The 27,179-nt window shown below is 42.8% G+C and overlaps 1 protein-coding gene across 2 annotated transcripts in view; it reads left to right on the forward strand.

The window, feature by feature from the left end:
- Positions 1 to 4,828: 4,828 nt before the first annotated feature.
- mdga2 (MAM domain containing glycosylphosphatidylinositol anchor 2) overlaps positions 4,829 to 27,179 on the forward strand; it is a 1,081,316-nt gene continuing 1,058,965 nt past the window's right edge. Inside the window, exon 1 of one of the 2 annotated variants that reach the window (XM_033027338.1) lies at positions 4,829 to 6,108. In XM_033027338.1, coding sequence (XP_032883229.1) covers positions 6,036 to 6,108 — 73 coding nt within the window. In that variant the 5' untranslated portion in view covers positions 4,829 to 6,035. The remainder of the gene's footprint in view (positions 6,109 to 27,179) is intronic. The other variant, XM_033027337.1, reaches the window with a different exon arrangement.

Raw genomic sequence — 27,179 nt, forward strand, 5'->3', positions numbered from 1 at the left:
TTATCGAAACATATAAGATTATTTAGGGATTAGACACGCTAGAGGCAGGAAACATGTTCCCGATGTTGAGGGAGTTCAGTACCAGGGGCCACAGTTTAAGAATAAGGGGTAAGCCATTTAGGATGGAGATGAGGATTTTTTTTTTACCCAGAGAGTTGTGAATCTGCGGAATTCTCTGTCTCGAAAGGCAGTGCAGGCCAATTCTCTGGGTGCTTTCAAGAGAGAGTAAGATACTCTTAACGATTGTGGAGTCAATGGATTTGGGAAGAAGACAGGAACGGGGTACTAATTGTGGATGATCAGCCATGATCACAGTGAACGGTGATGCTGGCTCGAAGGGCTGAATGGCTTATTCCTGCACCTGTTGTCTATTGTCTGTCCATTTCCTCCACATATGTTGCCTGACTTACTGAGTACCTCCAACACTTTGTGGCTTTGCACAAGTGTTGCAATCAGAGTCATGGAGTGTGGAAACAGACCCTTTGGCCCAACTTGCCTACGCTGACCAACATGTCCCATCTACACGTCCAACCTGCCTGCCTTTGGGCCATATCCTTCTAAACTGATCCTATCAATGTACCTGTCCAATTGTCTTTTAAACTTTGTGATAGTTTTACAAAGTTTTGCATATTCGAAAAGTTAATCGATTCACAAACTTTAAACGGACGGCGCTAATGCCATCAGCAGCTAAAGTGAAACAGGTCCCATGACCCAAATTGCTGAAGTTTTCCTTGCATTGGCTTTGATGATGGGTTACGTCTAGGTCGAACAAGTGCTTCCTGCCAGTCAGGTAGTTCTGGCCAAAACTTTGTGTGCGTTATTAGCAGCAATGATCCAAGTTGCTTTTTTGTCTGTTCTCCAGGTGTGTCCTAATCAAAATCTCAAAGATTACCCACCATCTGAGCAACTTCGCACAATTGAATCCGATATGCGTAAGGTATTGAGCAGTTGCTGAACATCTCCTACCCAGTGTTCAAATCTTACCACGGCAGCTGTGGGATTTAAAACCAGTTAACTGGTCTTAATCGCGATAACAACTTTTCCAGGTTGTCATAAAATCCTTTCCAAGAGCTGTTCAGCGTGGAAACAGGCCCTTCGGTCCAACCTGCCCATTCCGGACAAGTAGACGTTTAGATTAGTCCCATTGTTTTGTATTTGGCCCTTCGACAATGGGGTTTGTTCAATAGGGTCGGAAACCTGTCATCTTGTGTAAGAAGGAACTACAGATACTGGTTTAAACCAGAAACAAAAAGCTGGAGTAACGTTGGTGAAGCGGTAGAGTTGCTGCCTTACAGCGAATGCAGCGCTGGAGACTACGGGTGATGTCTGTAGGGAGTTTGTATGTTCTCCCCGTGACAACTGGATGGATGCATTGGAAAATGTTTTTTTTTAAATGTCCCTAGTGTGTGTAGGATAGTGTTAATGTCCCATACATTCATTTGATATGAATCGGATACGGATGCTTTAGGAAAAAAGATGGAAGCAGAAGCTATAGTACCTCAGCTTGTCTTCGGTAACGTGGGTGAAACTATTGCAACTATACTTGTTGCAATAGTATTCAGTGAGTTCGGGTCTCCCGTGAAACATGGAGGCCGGATTTGTCATTACAATTTGTCTAACTCTATAATAGATTAACGGTCTCCACCCTGCACTGGACCACATGCACAATAGCAACACGTTGTTCAGGGTGTTGTTCATTGACCAAAGCTGGGCATTCAACATCGTCATCCCCACTAAACTGGGTACCTGCTCATCCCTACACAACTGGATTGTGGACAGATCACAATCAGTACGAAGTGGCAACTACTCCCGGATAACAATCAGCACAGGGACACCTCTGGCCCCTGTGTTCAGCCCCTCCTGCTCTACTCACACTATACCCACGACTGTACAGCCTGGCACAATTACAACGTCATTTTGTTAAATTTGCCAAAGAACACCAGCAAGGCGGGTGAACTAATTATTGATTTTAGAAGGTCAAGGCCAAGGATCCACCAAACTGTCTTCATGGATGGGTTGGTGATGGAGAGAATCACCAACAAGTTCCTGAGAGTGCATATTTCTGAAGATCTGTCCTGGGCCCAGCACAGTGATGCAGTCACAAGGAAAGCCCAACATTGCCTCTACTAGTTTAGAAGACTGAGGAGATTTAGTTTGTATGTATGAAGGAACTGCAGATGCTGGTTTAAACTGATGGTAGACACAAAATACTGGAGTAACTAAGTGGGACAGGCAGCATCGCGGGAGAGAAGGAATGGGTAATATTTGGGTGGAGACCCATCTTCAGAAGAAAAACATCATCCATTCCTTCTCTCCAGAGATGCTGCCTGTCCGACTGAGTTATTCCAGCATTTGGTGTCTATCTTAGATCTAGTGTGTGGAAGAATATCCATCACAATCACAATAATAATATGTTTTGCAAAATACGAGAAATTTCATTTGCCAAGTCAGTCATACAAATAAAGAACAACGGCACACACAAAATACATTGTATTATAAACATCCACCACAGTGACACCTCCACATTCCTCACTGTGGTGGAAGGCAAGAATAAGTTCAAATCACTTCCCTTCTTTAACCTTCACATTTGTTCAGTAGAGTGCATATTGGCTGGTTGCATAATAGCCTGATTAAGCAACTTGAATGCCCAGGAATGAAGGGATTACAATAGGTGGTGAACAACGTCTGGTCCATCGTAGGTAATGGTCACCTCATCATCGAAGGGATCTACAGGAGGCCTTGTCTCAACAAAAGGCAGCTGGCATCATCAAACAACCACACCACCCCAGCTATGCTCTCTCTGACGCTCCTACATTTGGCAAGAAGATATAGGAGTCTGAAAACCATGACCAGCAAGCTCTTGAACATTGCAATATTAACTGAACTATGAACTATGTTTGGTTGCACTAAGGAGTTCATGCACTGGGGTTGTTTTCCACTGGTTTTATGGTTATTAATTGATTTAATATTTTGTTCATGGTATGTTATCTATGAGTATTATGTTTATAGGCCTGTTATGCTGCTGCAAATAAGCATTGAATTGTTCTGTTGTCGGTACATATGACAATTAAACACTCTCATGGTTGTTGTCTCTCAGGACCAATTGGCTCTGGATATTTCAGCTTGCTTATGCCACTGAGGAATTCTATCTTGGAATAAAATGGACGCAGTGTTCTCAGTTATTTATGTTAATGTCCGTTAATGTTATGGTAATGTTCTCAGTTATTTATGTTATTGAATTGCTTGTTCCATCGTTTTCGGGCATACATTGAAGCCTTGCTCAGTTTCTATACACTGACTTATCCGGGCTTGGTCAATCGGGTGTCCTTTTGGGAATAGGAAGATCCGTTTACTCAGCAAAATAGCAAAATAGGTTTATGTTTATGTTTATGTTTATGTTTATTATAGTCGTGTGTACTGAGGTACAGCAAAAATGTTTGCTATGCATGCCATCTAATCAGCTCAAATGATACTCTACATAAATACAGTCAAGCCAAACTCAAATACAATAGATAGAGCAAAGGGGAAGATACAGAGTGTAGAATATTGTTCTCAGCATTGTAGCGCATCATGTTCAACAGACAAATTCCAATGTGTGCAATGGGGTAGAGGTGATTATGACTATGCCCTGGCTTATGGAAGGGCTTTTCAGAAACCTGATAACTGAAGGGAAGAAGCTATTTCTGAGTCTGGTGATGCACACTTTCAAACTTCAAATAAAGCAGGGGACTGATTTTCCCAATAGTTTGGCTCAGAACTCTTAAACCATGGAACGTGCGGATGAAAAAGTCCATTACTTTTTAATTGAAATGTTTTCAATATATTTCCAGTCCTATTTAAAATCGGCATTTAAACAAAGATAACAGGTGTAGGGGGAGGCCATTTGTCCCTTCGAGCCAGCACCGCCATTCATTGTGATCATGGCTGATCATCCACAATCAGTAACCCGTGGCTGCCTTTTCCCCATATCCCTTGATTCCACTAGCCCCTAGAGCTCTATCTAACTCTCCTTTAAATTCATCCAGTGAATTGACCTCTACTGCCTTCTGTGGCAGAGAATTCCACAAAGTCACAACTTTCTGGGTGAAAAAGTTTTTATCACCTCAGTTTAAAATGGCCTCCCTTTTATTCTTAACACGTGGCCCCTGGTTCTGGACTCCCCCAGCATTGGGAACATTTTTCCTGCATCTAGCTTGTCCAGTTCTTTTATAATTGTATACGTTCCTATAAGATCCCCTCATCCTTCTAAATTCCAGTGAATATTTGAAGTTTGAAGTTTGAAAGCCCAGTCTTTCCAGTCTTTCCTCCTATGACACTCCGCCATCCCGAGGATTAACCTCGTGAGCCTTCACTGCACTGCCTCAATAGCAAGGATGTCCTTCCTCAAACTGGGATTTAAGATGGAGGTAGGTACATTTTTGAAAAATCGAGGGCGATGGGAACCGGTACAGAGAACTCAAGTACAATAGATAGAGCAAAGGAGAAGATATAGAGTGCAGAATATTGTTCTAAACATTGTAACGCATCAGTTCTGACCTCAATCTGTCAGAATTGAACGTTGACCCACCTGTCTAAAGGTGTCAACTATGGTGGTGCCAGCTGTCTGATCACCCAGTCGAGTGGAGCGCCCCATCCAAGCGGAGTCCTGGAATTGTGCAAATGGCACTGGCGGATTGTACAAACTTTGTCTAATACGAAAGGAGACTTATTCAAAAAATGGACAAATCAAATCGGCGCGAGAACGCACAATTAAAAACAAGTCTTTATTTTTGTATAATTCCCCTTTCTGCCTTGTGAAAGCCCTGCGCGGGGATTAGAAAGCTTTGGCAGCCCGGGCCGCGGGTGTGTGTGTGTGCCGTTTGTGTGTCTGTGCCGTTTGTGTGTCTGTGTATGTATGCGCTCCCGTGTGCCTTTCCATCGTGCAGCGGCTGCGCTCAATGTAGAAATGCAAAAGGCGATGCAGCTGAAATGCGCGTTGAGTGGGATGGAGCGCTCCTTTAATCTGCTTTCTTCGCCTCGCTGCTGACGAGCTTCAATCACGCAGCCCGTACGTCTCCGTCTGCGGGCGAGCGAGCTGCATATTCTCCATCCGAGCACGTACTAAGCAACGTGATGAACGGGCTCCGCTAGCAGCCACTACAGCTGCTGACAATTCCGCCCGGGCTCCCTCTCTCTCGCCCTCTCCATCCCCTCCATCCAAATCCTATATCAATCTAGCCAGGCAACCGGCTCATCGAGGTAGTCAGGACCGGATCGGGCTGCGGACGGGGGATGCTGCTGCTGTTGCTGCCTCCGCCTCTATCCCTGCCGAGGTGACATCTTTCCGCTCCGCCAGCCTTGGATACGGCAGTGAAGCAGCCTCTCTCCACGTTCTGAACTTCTCGTCTCAGTGATTTTTTTTTCTCTCCCCCCCCCCCCCCCCCCCCCCGGATTGGGGAGTGGGTGGGTTTTGAGTTCCGGGCGGATCCAGCTGTATGTGTCTGGATGTGTGTGTGTCTGTTTGTGCGTGCGCGGAGGAGAGGGAAGATTTCTCGTTGAGAAATGTTGCAGCTCGAATAATTCGTCGCTGTTGAAGAGGAAGCCGAGTTCGCCGGGAGCTGATGCCTCCGAGTCCACTTTTTCCCCGCTGGGTGTGTGAACGACTGCCGGAATGGACCGGAGACTGGATGGATTTAGCTGACCTGCGATCGAACGTGTTCTCGTAATTGCTCTCCAGGGACCAGTGCGAGTTACTTTTAAACAACCACGGCGGCCGGCAAAAAGCTCTCGCCTGTTACGGTATAACACGAATTCCTTCTCCATGGGCTGGCTACACGCTCCGTCCCGAAGAGAGGCGGGCGCTGCCCCACTCCATTAACCGTTAACACCGACGCCTGACTCTACCTTGGACTTGATTTCTTCAAATTAAAAAAAAAATCGCAGCGTTAGATTTTTCTCTTGGTTAATCCCACCTAATTGGGGAGCGAGGGGATCACGGACGCTGGTCTCCGGGATTGCTGAACAGTCCGCTGAAGGCTGGATATGTTAACGTGAAGATGGATTTTGCTTATATGCTCTCGTGGTTGCTTACAGTAGTACTAGAAGGCATTTCTGCCCAGGGGGTGTACGGTAAGTTTGTGATGGAAACGTTTCTCTTTTAGTGATCAGCGTGGATATTGCATTTCTTGCTAACTGGTCGCAAGGATTTCAAGGTTGCATTCTTCCCCCCAAAAAAACTGAAATCCCCGTCCAAACCCGAACCGATGCGGTTAAAGTATTCTTTGCAAAAAAAAATCCCCCCAAAACCATTTGACGTATTGATTTCCAGCAAGAGTGTTTAGTGAGTTGTTCCATTGTGGTGAATGCAAATACGAATCTACAATATCGTGAACGCGACGTTAATTGCTAGGACATTAACCGTAGTTGCAATAACGCGTTTTAAGGGCTCCGGTGTTGTACACGAGTGTACACATTTGGGCAGTTTCCGCATCTGGACATCAGCTGTCTATTGTATTGGGTACACACTCGTGCATTTAACGTGAGCTCTCGCTTTCTGTTTGAAATATCTAAAAGGTGGTTGCAGTTCGTCACATGACGCTGTCATCCCTTCCTCCAGCACGACCTTAAACTTGCTTGCGTACATTTAGTTCCGAAGATCATTAATTACGAATCGAGCTTGGCTGAATCCATTAAGTACACTGTGTACAACACTGTATATCAGGATAGTTGCTTTTGACGGACTTTCAGATTTTGTGTGATTTATTAAACGGTGGCAATATACTATATTACAGTTTAAGAACAATTTGATACGTAAGTTACTGCCATATCTGAACTAGAAGAAGTGGACGATGGCGCCTGTTAAAATTAAACATTTTTAATTAAGAGTATTCTCAGGTTGTAGCCAGCAGGATAAATAGGGGAAACCTGTGATGCAGATTTTTTGATTTGGACAAAGTATTGGGCAAAATATCGCACCATTAAGGCTGCTTGGATTCCACGTGGTGGACAATGACAGAGTGGGGGGGATAATCAGGTAAAATAAAATGGGGATTGGAATAATCGTGTCAGTTTTAGTTTGTAAAGCTCTAGTTAATTTAAGAACTATGGAGGAGCTTGGGATTCAAATAATCACCAATTACTAACAACAACAACTTGAATGAAGCGGCTCGGCTGGTCGAATGTGTCCAAGATACAAGTTTTGTTAACGATGTTGAATTAATTCGGTCGGCCGGCCTCGAGGTGAATACGAATTGATGAAGTCGGGTTAAGTGCGTGGAGAAAAACCAGTAGATTGAGTACTTTAAGGATAAACGTGAAGTTTTCTCGCTTTAGTTGACAATAGGAAAGATAAGTAAAAATGTGGGTATTTGAAGGGACCCAAATGACCTTGTAAACGGGTCAAAGATTGGATACAGCTGCCAATTAGAAAAGTAGAAGGCATGTTTGCCCTAATGAGAAATGATGATAATTACAAGTGATACCACGCCGATAACTCCACGTGTCGCCTTGCAATAAACGAATACACCTGCGGATGGTGGGGCATAACAAATGTCCATCAGGGTTGCTTTTGGCTCTTGGACAACAACATTGAATGTTGTCTGCAATCCAGCTGCTTCTGAAATACCTTGCTTTACTGGGAGTTTGGAATTGGCGATCGCCATTTTTGAAGAGGGCTTCACCATATTGGAGAGATGGGAGATTTATTGAGCAAAACAAAGTGCTGGAGGAATTCAGCGTGCCCAGGCAGAATCTGCGAGGGAATGGTCAGACGACATTTTGGGTCAGAACTTTTCGTCAGACAGTGAATAAGATTTCTTCATTGAATGTTTGGAATTCAATCTTGACGTTCATTGTGCATATTCGAGAGAGGTTGTAAGTGCAAGATGAAAGGTTATAGATATCCTGCGGGGTGTCATGAAGGTAGATCATCGACCAATAGATTATGCATTGAGGCATAGGCGCCGAGGATATGATCGCTGTAATCTGGTGTTTGCTTTAGATTTCTTCCAAAATAAAAATCAAATCCCATTCCCCTTGTATCAAAAATGTACCCTCCCCCATTCTTTGGTACAACCCGTAGAATTAAATGGACCCGAAGAAGGGTCTCGACCCGAAACGTCACCCATTCCTTCTCTCCAGAGATGCTGTCTGTCCCGCTGAGTTACTCCAGCTTTTTATGTCTATCTTCAATTGAACTAATTGACTCGTTCTAGAAACAACCATTGTCATTTTAGATAATCAATTGGTTTATTTTTAACACAGTTCTGAAGTCGAGTTGAGAGATGGATTTTCAAAATCCCTTACATCATTGTACCATTAAAATCCTCCTCCAAATTAAACGCAGACTGGAGGAACTGTGCAGACTGCAAATGCAGAGTTCACCAGATCACCTTTTTCCAGTCACACACGCACGACCACCCACTCTTTATCTCCCTGCAGAGTAATCCAGCGGAGCTTTCATTGAGTGTAGTCTTGGGTCTCGAAAGAATTAAAAGCTGCTGTTTCTGTTTAAAAAGTGAACGCACTCTTACGTCGGGAGTAATCACACGTCTGATTCTGTAACCGGCGTGTCACTATTGAGTCGGCTTCTGTGGCGAATAACCAGATCAGCGACAGATAATTGGTTGCAGTATAGATGGTTACCGAGGTCCCGTTGTAAATAAATCAATGAGCTCGCTATTTCGAGTCGACTGAACTGTTAGGTTTTCTAAAAAAATCCTGGGCTGAATCCACTATCAGAAATTGTTGTGCACTTCTCCTAAGGACGGCGCTGTAATCCAGTAGCCGAGAACGTGCGCTGTGGATGTTATGAAGGAGCAGCACTCGTGAGTTGAGCAACGAGATGTCGGTGGTTATGTTAATTTCGCAAATGAAATTGACATGTCGGTCCCTGGTGATCAATCAATATCGAGAGGCCACAGGGAAATCTCATTTGTTCGCATTTTAGTACCGGATTGTAAGCTTTGGCTCTCGTTATGAAATGTTTTTTTTTTAAAATTTGGTTTAGTCCAAAATGGGAGCTAAACATATCGCAGTGATAAGTTGTTTTTTTAAAGCTCAAAAGAACATTAACTGAAGTACTGTAATCGTTTACATCTTGTATTGTTACCTGTTGTCAAGCAGCCTTGTTACTGGCTGTTCGAGATACTCCACCGGCAAGGAACCAAGGTCGATATTTGCAATGGAGGCGAGCATATTTGTTGTATGTTGGTTCATTGTAAGCCGTGTGTGTGTGTGTACCTGTTATTTTACAATGTCTCGGCAAAGCAAAATACACCCCCTGTATTGGGATCCTAGGTGGAGGCGAGAGGAGGGTAGTTTAAAGAGCCTTCGCACATTAATAACATTATGGAAGAGACACATGATGAACAATGGAGTAACTCAGCGGGTCAGGCAGCAACTCTGGAGAAAAGGAAGAGGTGACGTTTCGGGTCAAGACCCTTCTTCCTCGACCTGAAACGTCGCCTCTTCCTTTCCTCCAGAGATGCTGCATGACTTGCCGAGTTACTCCAGCATTTCGTGTCTATCTTCGGTGTAAACCAGTATCTGCAATTCCTTCCTACACAACATTATGGAAATTGACTTTCAGTTGAGCAGTTGGTATAGATCTGGAAATGGCTGGTCGCATCTGATCTTGTTTAGTGTATGTCTGGGGATTACTAGCAGGAACCACCAGATACCTCGGAATTTACCAGGGGAGGAAATGGGAGCAATCGGACCAATCTGCCCGAGGGTTCTGGGTCTGAAGCTACATTCTGATCCGAAACATCGTCTATCCATTTCCTCTAGACACTGCCTGACCCATTGAGTCAAGGCCTGGCCCACTTACGTGTCCTTGGCACGCAAGTTACGCGACCCCGTGGTCGCGTTGAGGCGTAAGGACATCGTATGGCCGCGCGGGGCCGGTCCCACTGAGAAGCGCGGAGGGGTATGGAGTTGTGCGCGACATCGCGCGGGGCTCCGAAATTTTGTAGCGAACGAAAACTTCTCGGCCAACGGCCTGTCGCGTAACAGACGGCCAAAGTGGGACAGGCTCAAGACCCTGGCGCGACGCAACGTCTCACCTCCAACAGCAGCAGAAGCAGGCAAACGATCGTCGAACTCAGCCTGGGGCTCACGGCCGTTGCGGTCTGGATCCGCCCCCACCCTTACTCCCAGAGCGGGGCCAAGAAAATTGAAGATAGACACAAAATGCAGGAGTAACTCAGCGGGACCGGCAGCATCTCTGGAGAGAAACAATGGGTGACGTTCCGTGTCAAGACCCTTCTTTTCAGACTGAAGAAGAGTCTCGACACGAAGGGGTTGGACAGGCTAGATGCAGGAAGATTATTCCCAATGTTGGGGAAGTCCAGAACAAAAGGTCACAGTTTAAGTATAAAGGGGGAATCTTTTAGGACTGAGATGAGAAAAAAAAAATTTACACAGAGAGTGGTGAATCTCTGGAATTCTCTGCCACAGAATGTAGTTGAGGCCAGTTCATTGGCTATATTTAAGAGGGAGGTAGATGTGGCCCTTGTGGCTAAAGGGATCGGGGGTATGGAGAGAAAGCAGGTACAGGATACTGAGTTGGATGATCAGCCATGATCATATTGAATGGCGGTGCAGGCTAGAAGGGCTGAATGGCCTACTCCTGCACCTTATTTCTATGTTTCTATGAAACATCACCCATTGCTTCTCTCCAGAGATGCTGCCGGTCCCGCTTAGTTACTCCAGCTTTGTGTCCATCTTCAAATGACATAACGTGCTCCAGACGCCTGTGTGGACGCATGTAATCGCGCTCGACCTTCGCAGGACCGTCACGGTTCAACGCGACCACGAGGTCGCATAATTTGGTGCCAAGGACACGCAAGTGGGACAGGCGCTTGCGCTTTTTGGTTTGTTCTTGCCTTTTGATTGGCTCGCTCCTGTAGAATCTTTTCATGTATGGATCTCTCATTCCCAATACACAGAGCTGTCATGTTTCTGAACAAAAATAAATATTTTCTCTCTTTCAAATTACCAATATGCAACACTGTGAGAGCAGTTATGGTGGGGAAGTGTGAGTATTGTCAACAGGAAGGCACTTCAAAGTCGTACGCACGCATAAAAGGATACATTCTCTCCATGAAACTGAACAAGCCTGTTTTCACCATCATGACATTCTACTTGCAGCTGGAAATTGACGTATTCAAGTTTGTCCTATGTGAAAATGTGTATACTGCACCTCAAACACAGACCATTTAAAAATCCAAAGTAAAAGCGAAGGTAGTTTTGCACTCCCAGAATAAGCAAAGCTCTAGTCAGATTGGGAGTGAATTGTTACAATTGTTTGGAAGGTACACTAACAACAGTATACGGGTCAGTTTGTACCTGTCTTCCACACTTCGTAAAGTGACCGACCGCTCCTCCCGAGACATCCGGCCCTCGACTTTGTACCAGCCACGGCTGGCAAACGCTGGTTTGAATGGAGCCTCTGATTATGATTGAGAAAGTCGATGGGTTGCTTTCCCATCCTTTCTAATACAAAGTTTTTTTCTTTAAAAAACATGTTATGTGTAAGAAATTAGGTCATGTTATTTCTTTAAAAATGCCGGTATATTGAGCTATTTTGAATGTCTCTGACTTTGGGAGATGGTTAAAACCATTCAAAGAGCTTTGGCGACTGTCTCGCAGTCAGCTGTGCCTCCCGAAGCATGTGGAGGTAGCACAAAAGGCGAGCAGGGTTCGTAAGATCAAGGAGCAGAATTATGACCATTTTGTCCATCAAGTCTACTCCACCCTTCAATCATGGCTGATCTATCTTTCCCTCTCAAACACGTTCCCCTGCCTTTACCCCATACCACTTAACCTTTACAAATCAAGAATCGTGTCAATTTGCACCTTAAAATATCCATTGACTTGGCTTCCACAGTGGTCTGTGTCAATGAATTCCACTGATTCATCTTCCACTGATTCGAAAAATTCATCATCCACTGACTCAAGAAATGCCTCCTCATCTCCTTTCTAAAAGTACTTCATTTTATTCTGAGGCTATGGCATCAGGTCCTAGACTCCCCCATTAGTGGAAACACCTTTCCACATGCACTCTATCCAGGCATTTTGCTATTTGGTAAGTTTCAATGAGGTCCCCATTCGCCCTTCTAAACTCCAGTGAGTACAGACACAGTGCCTTCAAACGCTCATCACAATTGGTTAACCAAACTATTCCTGGGATCATTCTCGTAAACTCCTCACGACTCTCTCCAATGCCACCACATCCTTCCTCAGATATGGGGCCCAAAACTGCCCACAATACTGCAAATGGGGCCAGTACCCTATAAAGCCTCAGCAATACATCCCTGTTTTTGTATTCTAGACGTCTTGAAATAAATGCTAACATTACCCCATAACTATTGCATTCACCTTTGTTTTTGATATCAGCTCTTATTTGTACACATGTCCCGTGAACACACCACAGAATCAAGCTGTTATGCCCGGTAGGCCAATGCTCATGGTTTTTGCTGTACCCAAGACTCTCACTATCATACACATCTATATCATGCCATTTATTTCTTCAAATTTTAAAATAAGATTTCCGTTTAACCACTCCCATATAATTGCAATGCTAATGCTGACCATGTCCAATCATTAGTTCTTCATGTTATTGCTATGTTTAACTATTAACCTGCCATTTAAACTCTTGACATGCTTAACTATAAGCCCTTTTAAGGCATTGTCTCTCGGTAGGAAAATCCAGGCATTTGCAGAAACTTGAGTGTCCAGGCCAATGGATGTAATTGTATGTATATTTGAGTATCCAGATCAATAATTGGGAAAGCATAAAGGGAAAGATTAGTTTGCAGCAATGTTAAGTATGATATCTACGATGGAATAAATACAATACTGGACAATGACAAGCAATCATATTAGTAGACGTCTCTTGTCTCTTTTACAGAGGTCAGGTGCTGACCTGATTTATTTGTATAATACCAAGTATGGGGAATTCAATTAATTTTGCAATTTGCTGCTGCCTCATTCCCATTTGGATGGAAATGCTACAGATGTAGCCATGCTATTCTTTGTAAATGCCTGTAATGAAAGAAAATTAGAGTAATTTTCAGTGCATAAAGAGTCCACCTTGTTCACACTGCTTGCTGTTTTGGCTTGTGCCTTCATGTCTGGACATCCCTCCGTTCCCAGCAGCTGAAGTAATTTTATTTCCATTGGCAATGCGGCTGCCAATTTGAATACATAATCTCACAAACAGTTTAATAATAGTTGGTCGATGGGCGGGAAGCTGATGAAAACTATGGGCCAGAATTCTTTTAATGGTATTTGGAATCTGAGACATTGAGAATAATCTGGGATTTTAATGTCTTATCCAAAAGGCAGCATTCCTTTTAAGGGTGCTGAGAGACACTTGGAATGGTACATGGGTAGGAAAGGGTTAGAGAGATCTGGACCAAACGTGGGTAAGTGTGAATAGCTTAGATGACATAGATGCGTTGGGCCAAAGGTACTGTATGACTCTATGCCTTTAATGCTGTGATGTTAGATATATGTCCAAATGGGGCGTACCTTTAACCTTATAATTAAGAGGAAAGTACGCTATCCAAAAAAATCCTCATAGAGAAAAATGTGTTTTTATGTTCAGTATGCATTACGTTTGCATATTTTAGTTTGTAAGATTGTCAATTACAGAAATAAATTGAAAGAAATCCTTTATATTTTGAATGCAATTGGGTTTCTAAATCTAATCTAATCTAAATCTAATCTAAATCAGTATTTCTATATTTGCCATGATGAATTAATAGGCGGTGCAGCACATTGGGAGGCTGTTCAGCCCATCATGTCCTTAACAAAGTTATTGAGTTTTCTAAACCTTCCCACTTCTGTTTGCTCTCTATAGTCTTGCTTTTTGTTTGTATTTTCCAAATATTTATCCAGTTCCCTTTTGAACATTATTAATGAATCAGCTTCCACCACCATGGGTGTGTTCCTGAGGCATTTACCAGTTGAAGATCATGATGATATTTTATTGTCACTTGTACTGTGAAATTCTTAGTTTTTGCATACAAAGTATACAAAAGAGTCACCACAAAGACAAAGTACTCATCCCGTCTTTGTCCCCCTCTCCCCCACCAGGTCCCCCTTAGTTCTCGGTGTCACCTTCCTACGCTGGGTTCCCCTTGGTTTTTGCCCCCCCCCATGCCAGGTCCCCTTAGTTCTCAACGGCTGTTGTACTATTTAATTCACATTTCCCTTCATTCTTTACACCATTAATTCATCTATCAAATTTCATTTGACATGGGTCAGCTCCTTTTATATATCTCCTGAAATTTTTAATCATGTTTAATCTTTAATCATGTACAAGGCATTGGTGAGGCCAATTCTGGAGTATGGTGTACAATTTTGGTCGCCTAATTATAGGAAGGATGTCAACAAAATAGAGAGAGTACAGAGGAGATTTACTAGAATGTTGCCTGGGTTTCGGCAACTAAGTTACAGAGCAAGGTTGAACAAGTTAGGGCTTTATTCTTTGGAGCGCAGAAGGTTAAGGGGGGACTTGATAGAGGTCTTTAAAATGATGAGAGGGATAGACAGAGTTGACGTGGATAAGCTTTTCCCACTGAGAGTAGGGAAGATTCAAACAAGGGGACATGACTTGAGAATTAAGGGACAGAAGTTTAGGGGTAACATGAGGGGGAACTTCTTTACTCAGAGAGTGGTGGCTGTGTGGAATGAGCTTCCAGTGAAGGTGGTGGAGGCAGGTTCGATTTTATCATTTAAAAATAAATTGGATAGTTATATGGACGGGAAAGGAATGGAGGATTATGGTCTGAGTGCAGGTAGATGGGACTAGGGGAGAATACGTATTCGGCACGGACTAGAAGGGCCGAGATGGCCTGTTTCCATTCTGTAATTGTTATATGGTTATATGATTATATGTTATTGTTTACTGCACACCTAAGCTATTATTTGAAAATTTGGGAATTGTAACTTCTTTAGCAAAGTCCAAGCTACTTTAAAAAAAAAAAAAAGAAGAAGGTTTCACATAGACCTCCTTGGAGACAAAACTCTCATTCCTCCCAGTTTTGAAAGTCTGGATTTATAGGGTTTTTTCCCGCTAATTTTGTATTTGTGTACTTGCCAACTCTATTTCTCATTCAGCTCTTGTTTTCAAACGGACTGTATTTTATTCTCTCTTTCCTTCAATGATTATTGAAGATAGGTTATGCAGGTGCTTTTATTATTTGCCGGAGTGCCGACATTATAAAAACATTCTCATGTTCTTCTGGCATCTGTATGGCTTGTATACTGAACGCTTCACAGTTCCAAGTTGTACTTCTAATGGATCTAAAGTGCTGACAATGAAATGTGGAATTCAGGTTTTCAATGCCTCAACCAGCTTGCTGTTAATAACTGCTATTATGCATCAGTACAATCTCTTGTTGTCCTCTTATGGATATTCGTGGATGATATTTATTCTACTACCTGTAGTATTAAATAGTTGTTGAGAAATGTTGGTTGTGTACATTTAGGGTTTATCACAAGTGGTGCCTTCTTATAACAGAATTCCAGATGGACAAAGCTGAAGTTCCATTTGGTTGAGTTGCCTGTCAATTGGTTTGTTGTATTCAGTAGAATAAAAGTAACAGTTCTATATATTTACTGATGCAATGCCAAGTGGGGTATTCGGTGCATGTTGTCTGCCTGATAAAAGGTGAGGTCCTTTTTTTGTTAGTCACTTGTTAATGATTTGGTGACTCATCTTCTAATAGGTGAATGATGTCCTATGGCAAGTATGGAAATCATAGGAAGCATAAACGTGGGGAAAATAATCTAGATAATTTTGACCCATGAGCTTATTCCATCATTTAAATGTTGACCAAGAACTTAACATCCTCCCCTTATCTTTTCCAATTGTTTTTCCTCCCAACAGAATTCTACCTATTTGTCCATCATGGAAAGTCGAATGTGTTTGCATTAATGTTTTTTGGAGTGTGGCGGTGGAGGTGGGAAACGGTGCTTTTAATTTCCATTGATCATTGTGTTGGAGACAGGGAACACGTTTCTGCATTCCACTGCTGAAATAGCTATGCATATGTTCTATGCCCTTTTGTACTAGATCATCCCACTGCAAGACATTATTTTTTATTATCTTTTTTGTTGAATCTTCCAAATTTGAAAGAGTACATTGTTCTGCACCCGGTCCTCAATACGTTTTCAGCCTTGGCATCCTTCTGCTGAATCTACACTCTTCCTTATGAGGCAATAAATTTTGCTGAGATTTCAATGCATGCATTTGAGCAAGTGATCTGAGCGAACCTTTTTTACAATTGAAACATTGCTTCCTCGATTTTGTATTCTACCTCCCCCTTCCCAAAGCAAATTCGGCTTTATGATTAAGATTGTGTTTGCTCTTAGTTATGTATGTATGCAGTTTAATCTTGTTGCCTCTCACTTTTCCCAATCTTTAATCATTAGGCAGATATTTTGATTTGTCCATCTCAAATACATCCTTGCATTGAACACCATCTATCATAGATTATTTTTGCCCATTTACTTCTCCTGATAAATTACTGTTCCTCTTATGCAAACTACTTTGACCCCTGAAGTGTATCTCTTGTACATGTATAAATGTACAAATCTCCATTATTTGAAAATGCAAGTTCGAAGATTTAATGCACCAATAAAGATCCATTTGTCACCTTTCACCGATTTAAAAAATGATCCCTTCATCCCCAGTTCTGTGTGTGCTGGTCTATGGTGCAGGCAGATATCAGTTGGTCTCTGCATCATGTTCAGCACAGACATTGTGGGCCTGTTCCTGTGCTGTACTGGTCTATGGTGCTGCGCAATAAATTAATTCAACTTCATCTCATTTTTGTGCACATTCTAATTTTACTGAAAAGCATTTTCTTGTGCAGTAATGTCCACGAAGATAACAAAATATAAGCATTCCCACTACAAATTCAATTAGATGGATACAGTATTCACTTCAGAAATCCATGGTGAAACTCCCAATAATGCTTCTGTGTCCACAATTAAAACATTTCTGACGGATGTCACCATGTTATGGGAAGGCTGCAATTGCACAGCAGCAAGCAGGTTTCTAAAGTCCAGCAGTAGGAAATTGTAAGATGAAAGGTTGGATAAAATAGCATTGTTTTCTTTGGAGTAGTGGAGTTGGAGAAGAGAGTTAGTTGAGTGCCCAAGAAAGATTATGTAGGGAGGATTTATTTCCTTTGGAGGGAGACACAATCAGGGGCAAATATTTAAAGAAATTGGAAGGAAACGTAGGTGCTAGATTTTATTATCACTCAAAGGTATGCAGAGGCTGTATAAAAGGATTGAGTTGATTGAAAGGCAAAGAGTGGGAAAAGCCCCTCGAACTCGCCAAGTCCATATCGACTATTGATCACCATACATACTAGTTCTATTTATCAGGTTGGCAGAAACCTTCATCACATAGAACTTGGACAGCACAGGAGCAGACCCTTCGGCTCACAATGTCTGTGCCGATCTAAATGCCAAGACCAACTCTTATCTGCCTGCACATACTCCATATCCCTCTATTCCCTGCATTTCCAGATACCTATCCAAATAGCTTTTAAATGCCACAATGGAATCCGCCTCAACTACCACTTCCGGCAGTATGTTCCAGGCACTCACTACTCTGTGTTTAAATAAAAAGCCCTGCACATCTCCTTTAACCTTTGCTCCTCTCACCTTAAACCTATGCCTTCTAGTATTTATTTTTTCCATCCTGGAAAAAGATTCAGACTGTCTACCCTATCTATGCCTCCCATAATTTTATATACTGTTATCAGACCTCTCCACAAGCTCCGGTGTTCCAGAGAAAACAATCCAAGTCTGGCCAACCTCTCCTTGTAGCTAATACCCCCTAATCCAGGCATCATTCTAGTAAACCTCCTCTCCAAAGCCAACATATTCTTAATGTTTTGGGGCAACCAGAACTATACACATTATTCCAAATGCACCCTAACCAAAGTCGTATAAAGCTGCATCAGGACTTCTTGATTCTTCTACTCAATGCCCTGACTAATGAACCAAGCAATTCAGTGAGGTGAATTTTCCATGGTAAAGTTTCATTTCACTTCCCTTCTGGGATGTGAGCCGTCCTGGCGTATTTCTCACCTTAATTCTTGGAATTGATGTTAAATTGATAACTTTATAGTTTGCAGTTTTTCCATCCTGAATCTAAAATTCTGATGCACTGTAAGAATGATGAATGGTAATTTCCTCTCTCTTTTAATACCCTTGCATGATAATCGTTGGGTCTTCGAGATTTATGTGGGTGGCCCAGTGGCGCAGAGGTAGAGCTGCTGTCTTCCAGCACCAGAGACACTGGTTCGATCCTGACTATGAGTGCTGTTTGTGCGGAGTTTGTATGATCTCCCCGTGACCGCGTGGGTTTTCTCCAGGTGCTCTGGCTTCCTCCCACACTACAAAAACATACAGGTTTGCAGGTTAATTGGCTTTGGGAAATTGTTCCTAGTGGGTAGGATAGTGCAATTTTATCGGGTGAGAACTGGTCGGTGCAGACTTGGTGGGCCGAAGGGCCTGTAACCGTGCTATATCTCCAAATTAAACTAAAGTTCCATTTTAATGTGCAGGAAATCCACTGTTTCACTTTGACCTGCTTTTGGGTTCCATTGTATTTCCTGTATTGTATCTTCACTCTCCACTCTGATAATTTCTGGACTGTTCATATAACCAGTGTCCTTTCTCAATTATTCTCTTAACTGCACATTGGACTTTCTCAGTGTGTTTTTTAAACTACTTTTCAGTAAATTCTAATAACCTTTTAAAAGGTGTTGCAGCTTTCCAAATTTACACTTATCCTTTACACACTATATTCCATATTAACATTTTCAAATGTACTGGATTTTCATTTCTTGCTTTTGTGTGGAATTTTTCCATTCAGTTTGATTTCTTGTCAAATCATGAGTGGAGCTTTTTCATTTTCAGTGCGTGTATTCAGTTTGTGGTGTTGATTTCTATTTTCAGGTTCTATCCATTTATTAGCTCAGTCCAGTCGGGCACAATAGGCCAGATTTAACAGCTTTAGATGCTTCAGCTCTTTCAATGCATTTACACTTTCAGACCCTTTATTTTGTTTACTTGTCCTATTAGCATTTCTTGCAACTTCCTTCATCACCTTTAGTTCTTTAATACTTCTTGACTATTATTTCCATGAATTATTTCCTTTCCTGCAAGTAAGGATTTCATTGTTCCGTTTTGGTACATAAATGACAATAAAACTCTTGACCTTTCTTTCCTGTTTCTATCTACAATTTTGTTTTATCTCTTAAATTGTCAGTTCTGATGGAATATCAGAACTCTCTTTCTCTCTCCATTAATGTTTCCTGACCTGCTGGGTATTGGTATTGTTCCACAGCAATTTTCAGGCTAGTTTTATTTCCTAGATGTGGGAAGTCTAGGTTGCATCAAAACAACCTGGACAGATAGACTACTGCTGAGATGTTGGTGGGTAATCATGCATATGTGTACATTTCAATGGACAAGTTAAGCAATTCTCTATTCCGAGAAACAATTTAAAATTTTCCATTGCCCATCACATTTAGGGCTATCCCAAAACACTTCATGAATAATTATATATTTTTCAAATGTTGTCACTTCTGCTATTATGTTTAATAAGACAAATTTGTATAAGAAGTAAATAAAGTGTCCCAAAATGGCCAAGCACAAATATTTAGATAATTTTGTATAATATAATTTAATATACCTTAAGCACTTCCCAGTTTCTAGTGTTGTGGATACTTCTAAAGATGTTGAGAGGATCTTTGGTTCATGGTTTGTCCAGTGTATGCAACATTCCGATGTACTGTTGTGTTAGTCCAAACTTTGTGGTTGCATCTCGAAGTAAGGCTTGATCCCACATCCATGTTTCTAGTGTAAGAATGTTACAAAGCGTGGTCAATTAAACTTCATCACTAGCTATGCCAAAACCAGGAGGTCCAACACCTTTGACTTTTTGATTATGTGTGAAGTTATCTACAATGCTCAGCCTGTCTAAGGAGAGGGTGAGCACTTGCCATGAAAGGAAATAGTGTCCTATTTGTGGGGCATTTTCAGTAGTCTGAAGACTGATGCAAGACGATCGCTGAGAATGGTGCATCAATCGGAGGTTAATAACAAAGTGGTCTCTGATCGGCAGACAATTGAATGGTATAGCGATCCAAATATCTTTTATGTATTACTGAGTGATCTCATGCTTTCAATTGATTCTTTTAATTGTATCAGGAGATATCAAATGAAGACTGCTCAGTCCAAGAAGGAACCAGTTACTAAATGCTATGGTCAAATATTTACCGTTGTGGTAACATTAATGATTTTCTTTTCCCCCTTTTTCTGTATTTTTTGGCTTTGATAGGAGTCTGTTTGTATTCTATAGAAACAGTGACTGGGCACAACTTTTATGAACTGTTGTTGAGTCTTTGCTCTGTATTTGCGAGGGAGCAAAACCAGAAATTTGAAGTTGGCATGACAAACTGATTAGGTTAGCAATCAAATTGAAAATGTGTTTTAAAATATAATAGTCTTTGCTTACCTTTGCTGAAACTTTGCAACCAAAATAAAGAAAATAGAACCACCACAAACCCTTCAGCAGTACAAAGTAATGTCTTTGACATGAGTGTCAAAGAAACTGTATTGGTTTTGGGTGCCTGTATCAGTTTTTGGATGTTTTTAGTTTAGGGATACAGCATGGAAACAGGCCCTTTGAGTCCGTTCCACCCAACGTTCCCCCACACACTAATACTATGCTACACGTGCCAGGGCCAATTTACAATTATAGTCTAATATGTCTTTGGAGTGTGGGAGGAAACTGGAGATCCAGCAGAAAACCCACGTAAGTCACTGGGAGAATGTACAAACTCCATACAGACAACATCCATAGTTAGGATTGAACCCGTATCTCTGGTGCTGTAAGGCAGCAACTCTACCGCTGTGCTGCCCTATGGGGCACCCTATAGGATGGTTCTATCATTTGGTTGCTTGGTGTTTGTTGCAGGCAAATCATGTTGCAATTGGCTTGGGAGTTGAGCAATTGTAATTCTTTGGGAAATGAAGACCCATCACTGTAAAAGGGAAATACTGAAGATACTGGAATAGAACATTTTGGATGTTGGGCAGATTGGGGTGTGGGCAGCTGTGGGGGGCAAAAGAGACACAGTTTCCGATAAATGTTTGGCAAAGATTTCTAATGAGAAATCATTAACGCAAAATGTTGAGACCAAGGAACTGCAGCTGCTGGAATTGTGAGCAAAACACAAAGTGCTGGAGGGGATCAGTAGGTCAGGCAGCATCTGGGGATGGAATGCACAGGCCTTTTTTCAGGTCGGGACAATGCCAGATGCTGCCTGACCTACTGATCTGCTCCACACTTTGTATTTTGCTCAAGATTCCAGCATCTGCAGTTCCTCCAGCACTTTATGTTTTGCCCTAAAACATGGGTTCTGTGTTTCCCTCAATGGATGCTGTTTGACCTGTTGAGAAATCAGTGGTGTCTGGTATCCTTGTGCTGTTCAAATAAATACATGTATAATGAAAATAAATAGATACGTTTAATTCTAATTTCCACGATAATATTTTCAAGACAAAACAGCAAAATGCAAGAGATAATGTAATTTGGAAATCATCATGTTAATTTAGTTTAGTTTAGAGATACAGTGCGGAAACGGGCCCTTCGCCCCACCTGGTCCACGCCGACCAGCAATCCCAGCATATTAACACTATCCTACACACACAAGGGACAATTTTTAACTTTTACCAAGCTGTACGTCTTTGGAGTGTGGGAGGAAACCGATCTCGGAGAAAATCCACGCGGTCAAAGGTTCAAAGGTCAGTTTATTGCCACATGTACCAATTAAGGTACAGTGAAACTCGAATTGCCATTCTTAAAAAAAAAAAGCAACAAAACACACAACTACATAAAAGTTAACATAAACGTCCACCACAGCGGATTCTCCACATTACTCACCGTGATGTAACGCAATAAAGTCCAATCTCCTTCCTCTTTCTTCCACGGGGAGAACATACAATCTCCGTGCAGACACCACCCATCGGGATCGAACCCGGGTCTCCAGGGCAGCAAGTGCTGAAAGGCAGCAACTCTACCGCAGTGCCACCGTACTGCCCAATATTAATACTCAGTATTTCTTGCATTTATTGCTTATCCTGCTTTGGTTTATTACCTATCCAACTTGCATTAGATGGCCATAGTGAGCTGCAATGTTCAATTCGGGCAGTCTGTGCAGGGGAACGTACCCCATATTGCTGTTGGGTTTTACAGTTCCAGATACATGGTCTAGCAGCTTGTGACAATGTGTGGCCAAGTCAGAATGATGCCCAGAGTGGATGGTGGCTGTAGACTGGGTACAAGAAGTGATGGTGGAGATCATGGGTGTTCTGCATATCAAAGGATCATGTACCATTATGATGAGCTTCAATTTGCCACATGACATGCGTGGAGCTTGGTACTGTTTCACTACTGATTTCTGGATGGTAAAATATTGATTTATAGTTCAATGGATTGCATTCTCTCCTGCATCAAGGTTGATGGTTTAAATCTCATTCCTGGAATAAGGGTGAATAAAAATTTTCGGCTGGCTCCGTGCATCATGTTCAAGATATCCTGAACTCTCAGAAGTGGCATTTTCAGTTGAGAAGTTAGGAGCAGAGGCTGAATATTGAATTTTGATTCAGTCTGAAGTAGGGTCGCGACCTGAAACGTCATCCAGAGATGCTGCCCGGCCCACTGATTTACTCCAGCATTTTGTGACTATCTTTGCTGAAAATTCTCCCATGGGTGAATATAAAAGATCCTGTGGCACTATTTTTGAGGAACAGATGAATTCTGGAGAATATTTATTCTTGCATCAACACTGTAAACATATTATATTGTCTCTATCATATTTCTCCATTGCATGAGTTAGCAGCTGTTTTGCATATATACAAATCAAGCGTGAAATTGATCTTGCTTTCTGTCGTAGATCTCACCAGTGATCGCATTCGGACAAAATTTGTGTCCCACAGAAAATGAGCCCTGACATTTCTCTGCACAATATCCTTGACATTTAACAGCATCAGTCGCATGCCTAATGTTGTCATGTTATGACTTCACTCGATTCTTCCCTTTTTGCATAAACTGAAGCAATTGTGGAAGCAGCCCAGACCATCACACGACCAGTCCTCCCTTCCATTGTGTCCATCGACACTTCACACTGCCTCCGCAATGCGACCAGCATAATCAAGGATGAGACGCACCCCGGCCCTTCCCTCTTCTCCCCTCTCCCATCAGACAAGAGGTACATAAGTGTGAAAACTCACACCTCCACATCCAGTGACAGTTTCTTCCCAGCTATTTTCAGGCAACTGAACCATTCTACCGACAACTAGAGAGCAGCCTTGAGCTACTATCTACCTCATTGGAAACCCTCGGACTATGTTTGATCGGACTTTACTGGACTTTATCTTGCACTAAACGTTTTACACGTTAATCCTTTATCATGTATATGTACACTGTGGATGGGTCGAATGTAATTGTCGAGTCATAGAGTGATACAGTGCGGAAACAGGCCCTTCGGCCCAACTTGCCCACACTCCCAGCTACACCAGTCCCACTTGCCTGCGCTTGGTCCATATCCCTCCAAACCTGTCCTATCCATGTACCTGTCTAACTGTTTCTTAAACGATGGGATAGTCCTAGCCTCAACTACCTCCTCTGGCAGCTTGTTCCATACACCCACCACCCTTTATGTGAAATAGTTACCCCTCGGATTCCTATTAAATCTTTTCCCCTTCACCTTGAACCTATGTCCTCTGGTCCTCGATTCCCCTACTCTGGGCAAGAGATTCTGTGCATCTTCCCTATCCATTCCTCTCATGATTTTGTACACTTCTATAAGATCTCCTCTCATCCTCCTGCACTCCAAGGAATAGAGACCCAGCCTACTCAACCTCTTCCTATAACTCATCTTTACTCTCAAGCCTTTCTTGACGTCCTCTGAGGGAGGGCTATATGTATGTATTTATGTATGTACTTAATCTATGAACTAATGTTGTATAACGTTAGTACCTCCACCAATGTAAAGCACTTTGTTCAACAAGAGTTGTTTTTTAAATGTGCTATAGAAATAAAAGCGACTTGGACTTGACTTGAAAGTGACTTGACTAAATGCCTTTTCGACCACCTTATCTACCTACGACTCGACCTTGCACCTGCTCTCCTAGATCCCTCTGCTCTATAACACTACCCAGAAACCTACCATTTACTGTGTAGGTCCTGCCTTTTTTCGATGTCCCAAAATGCAACACCTCACACTTTTCTGTATTAAATTCCATCAACCATTCCTCGTCCACCTGGCCAATCGATCCAGATCCTGCTGCAATCGTTCACAACCATCTTCACTATCTGCAAAACCACTCACTTTTTTATCATCAGCAAACTTGCTAATCTTGTCCTGTATGTTCTCATCCAAATCATCGATGTAGATGCCAAACAGTAACTGGCCCAGCGCCGAACCCTGAGGCACACCACTAGTCAAAGACCTCCAGTCCAAGAAGCAGCTTTCCACCATCACCCTCTGCTTCCTTCCATGGAGCCAATTTGCTATCCATTCAGCTATCTCTCCTTGGATCCCATGCAGTCTAACTTTCCAGAGCAACCTACCATGCGGAAGCTTGACGAATGCCTTACTCATGGATGCCTTAAATCCATGTACAAAACATCTACAGCTCTGCCCCCATTGACTTTTTGGTCATGTCTTCAAAAAAATCAATCAGACTTGTGAGACACGACCTCCCATGTACAAAACCATGCTGACTAACCCTAATCAGCCCTTGCCCATCCAAATGCCTGTATATCCTATCCCTCAGAATACTCTAGTAACTTTCCAACTCCACATGTTAAGCTTACTAGCCTATAGTTCCCAGCATTTTCCCTGCAGCCCTTCTTGAAAAGAGGCACATTTGCCACCCTCCAGTCTTCCGGTACCTCTCCTACATTTAAGGACGACTCATAAATTTCAACCAGGGCTCCCGCAATTTCCTCTCTAGTTTCCCGCAATGTCCTCGGATATATCTGATCTGGCCCTGGAGATTTGTCTACCTTCATACACGACAGTACCTTCAGTATTGCCTTTCTGCTGACCGATTAGCACACATGAAAGGCTTTTTGCTGTACCTCGTTACACTTGACCTAAACTAACTTAACTTGGGTGCAACCCATGATCTTTACCATAGCTTTGCAGGTACAACTGGGAGAACATTGGGCTTCATTAGTGCATTTAAATAGACACTCTGACAACCAAAGATCTGACTTAGCAGCTTTGAAACTCGCTACAGATTTTAAGATGTAGGGGACGCTGTCCTGTGCACGGCTGCCCAGCCAGCAGCTGTCTGTTTTTTCATCTTTTTATTTTTTATTTTAGTTAGTTGTGTTTTGTTTGGAGGTCTAGACTTTTTTATGTGGGGGGTGGTGGGGGGGGGGGGGGGGGGGGGAGGGGAGGGGGAAAGGGGGAAACTACCTTTCAGAGTCCCTACCTGGTCGGAGAGGCGGCTTTTCTCCGGGCTGCAGCTTCGACCCGTCCTCGCGGCCTACCAGCGGGCCTGGAGCGGCATTTCCTGTCGGGCACTGCCCAGAACCTCGGCTTCGGCGGCGGCACAGCGCTGGAGCGCTATCGTGGAGCGGGCGATGCCTTGCCCGGGTCGCCGCTCTGGAGCTCCGGTGAGCTGAAGTTCGCTGAGGAAAACATCGCGGAGCTGCGGGACTGTGGAGCGACCAGCTGTGGGCGGCGGCGCTGAACTTTACACCGGGAGCCTCGGATCTCTAGATGAGATCGCCAGTTGTGGAGCTCCAACCGGCGCGGCCTTGTTGACTTCGGAAGCCGCGGCCTCCAGTATGGAAGCGGCCATTCCAGGGTTCCCAAGCCGCTGAGAGGACTCTCCCGACGCCGGAGCAACATCACCCGGCGAGAACGGCCTGGAACATCGGACCTCCGTAGAGGCAACTGTGGAGGCCTCAATAGGCCCGACTATGGGTGAACTGGGGTTGGGGACTGGACTTTGTGCCTTCCCTCATAATGGGAACCATTGTGGGGGGATGTTCTTTATGTTTAAAACTCTTATTAATGTTATGTCTGTATTCCTTCTTGATGTGCTGCAAAATGGCAAGAAGCATTTCACTTCACTACACCTAGGTGTATGTGAATGTGACCAATAAAATACCTTTGATACCTTTGATACCTTTGAAGACGCCTTCCAAGGTTCAGAGTGTGTTCAAAATAATAGGAGGTGTAAGTAGCTGCTGAATATTCATTCCACGGGCACCTTTGTGTAGTTGATGGCATCGTTCCATTGGCAGCCTTTCAGGCTGAGACATGGCAGGGTTTGCATTAATGGCTACAGCTTATTTGTGCACAGTGATGGATATTGTTTATTTTTAATATAAGAGCACACTTCACTGTAATTGGTGTATTTAGAATCAAAAATTAACCAAGGGTTGAAAATCATTCTGTGGGTGTACACACGCTTGTGCCTTTCCCATCTCTCAGCCTAGTAAGTGGTTTATCAAAACCATGCTGATAAATTACTTTGTCTCCTTTTTTAGTCGGTGGAAGGAGATCCCAGCAGCAACCAGCAAATTCATCCCCATCCATCCTACCAGTCTCCCAAGCACTTGCTCTTTCTAGGGCAAATTCATAAATTGGCTGTTAGAAATCCAGGAAGAACCTGTGTCTGGATGTTTAGAGAATCAAAATACACTTGAAGCAATTCAATGTGATTTTATGTGAAAGATATTGTTTGACAAATTTAGTGTAATGAGACTGCAACTAGGAGCTACCGATTGAACATATGTATTTGGACATCCAAAAGGCATTTGATAAGATGCCACAAAATTATTCATTTCAGGTTAGGAGTTTACGACATCACGTTATATGTTAATGTGCATTCAGGATTGACTATCTAACAGAAAACAGTCAGGAGGGGGACTGTGGTTGGTAAATAGGTTTTCTTAAAATGTACTTGCTGGTGGCCACATGGATCTGTACTGACATCAACTATTAACAATATTTATGAAGGTATGGTGTTCATAGTCAACAAATCTGACTGCAGCACAATGTCCTTTTGTACTGAGTTATATTCAGTAACATGCTGAGATGCTGGGAAATGGCAGATGATATCTCTGACTG

The sequence above is a fragment of the Amblyraja radiata genome, chromosome 9 (assembly GCF_010909765.2).
Source record: "Amblyraja radiata isolate CabotCenter1 chromosome 9, sAmbRad1.1.pri, whole genome shotgun sequence".
NCBI lineage: Eukaryota > Metazoa > Chordata > Chondrichthyes > Rajiformes > Rajidae > Amblyraja > Amblyraja radiata.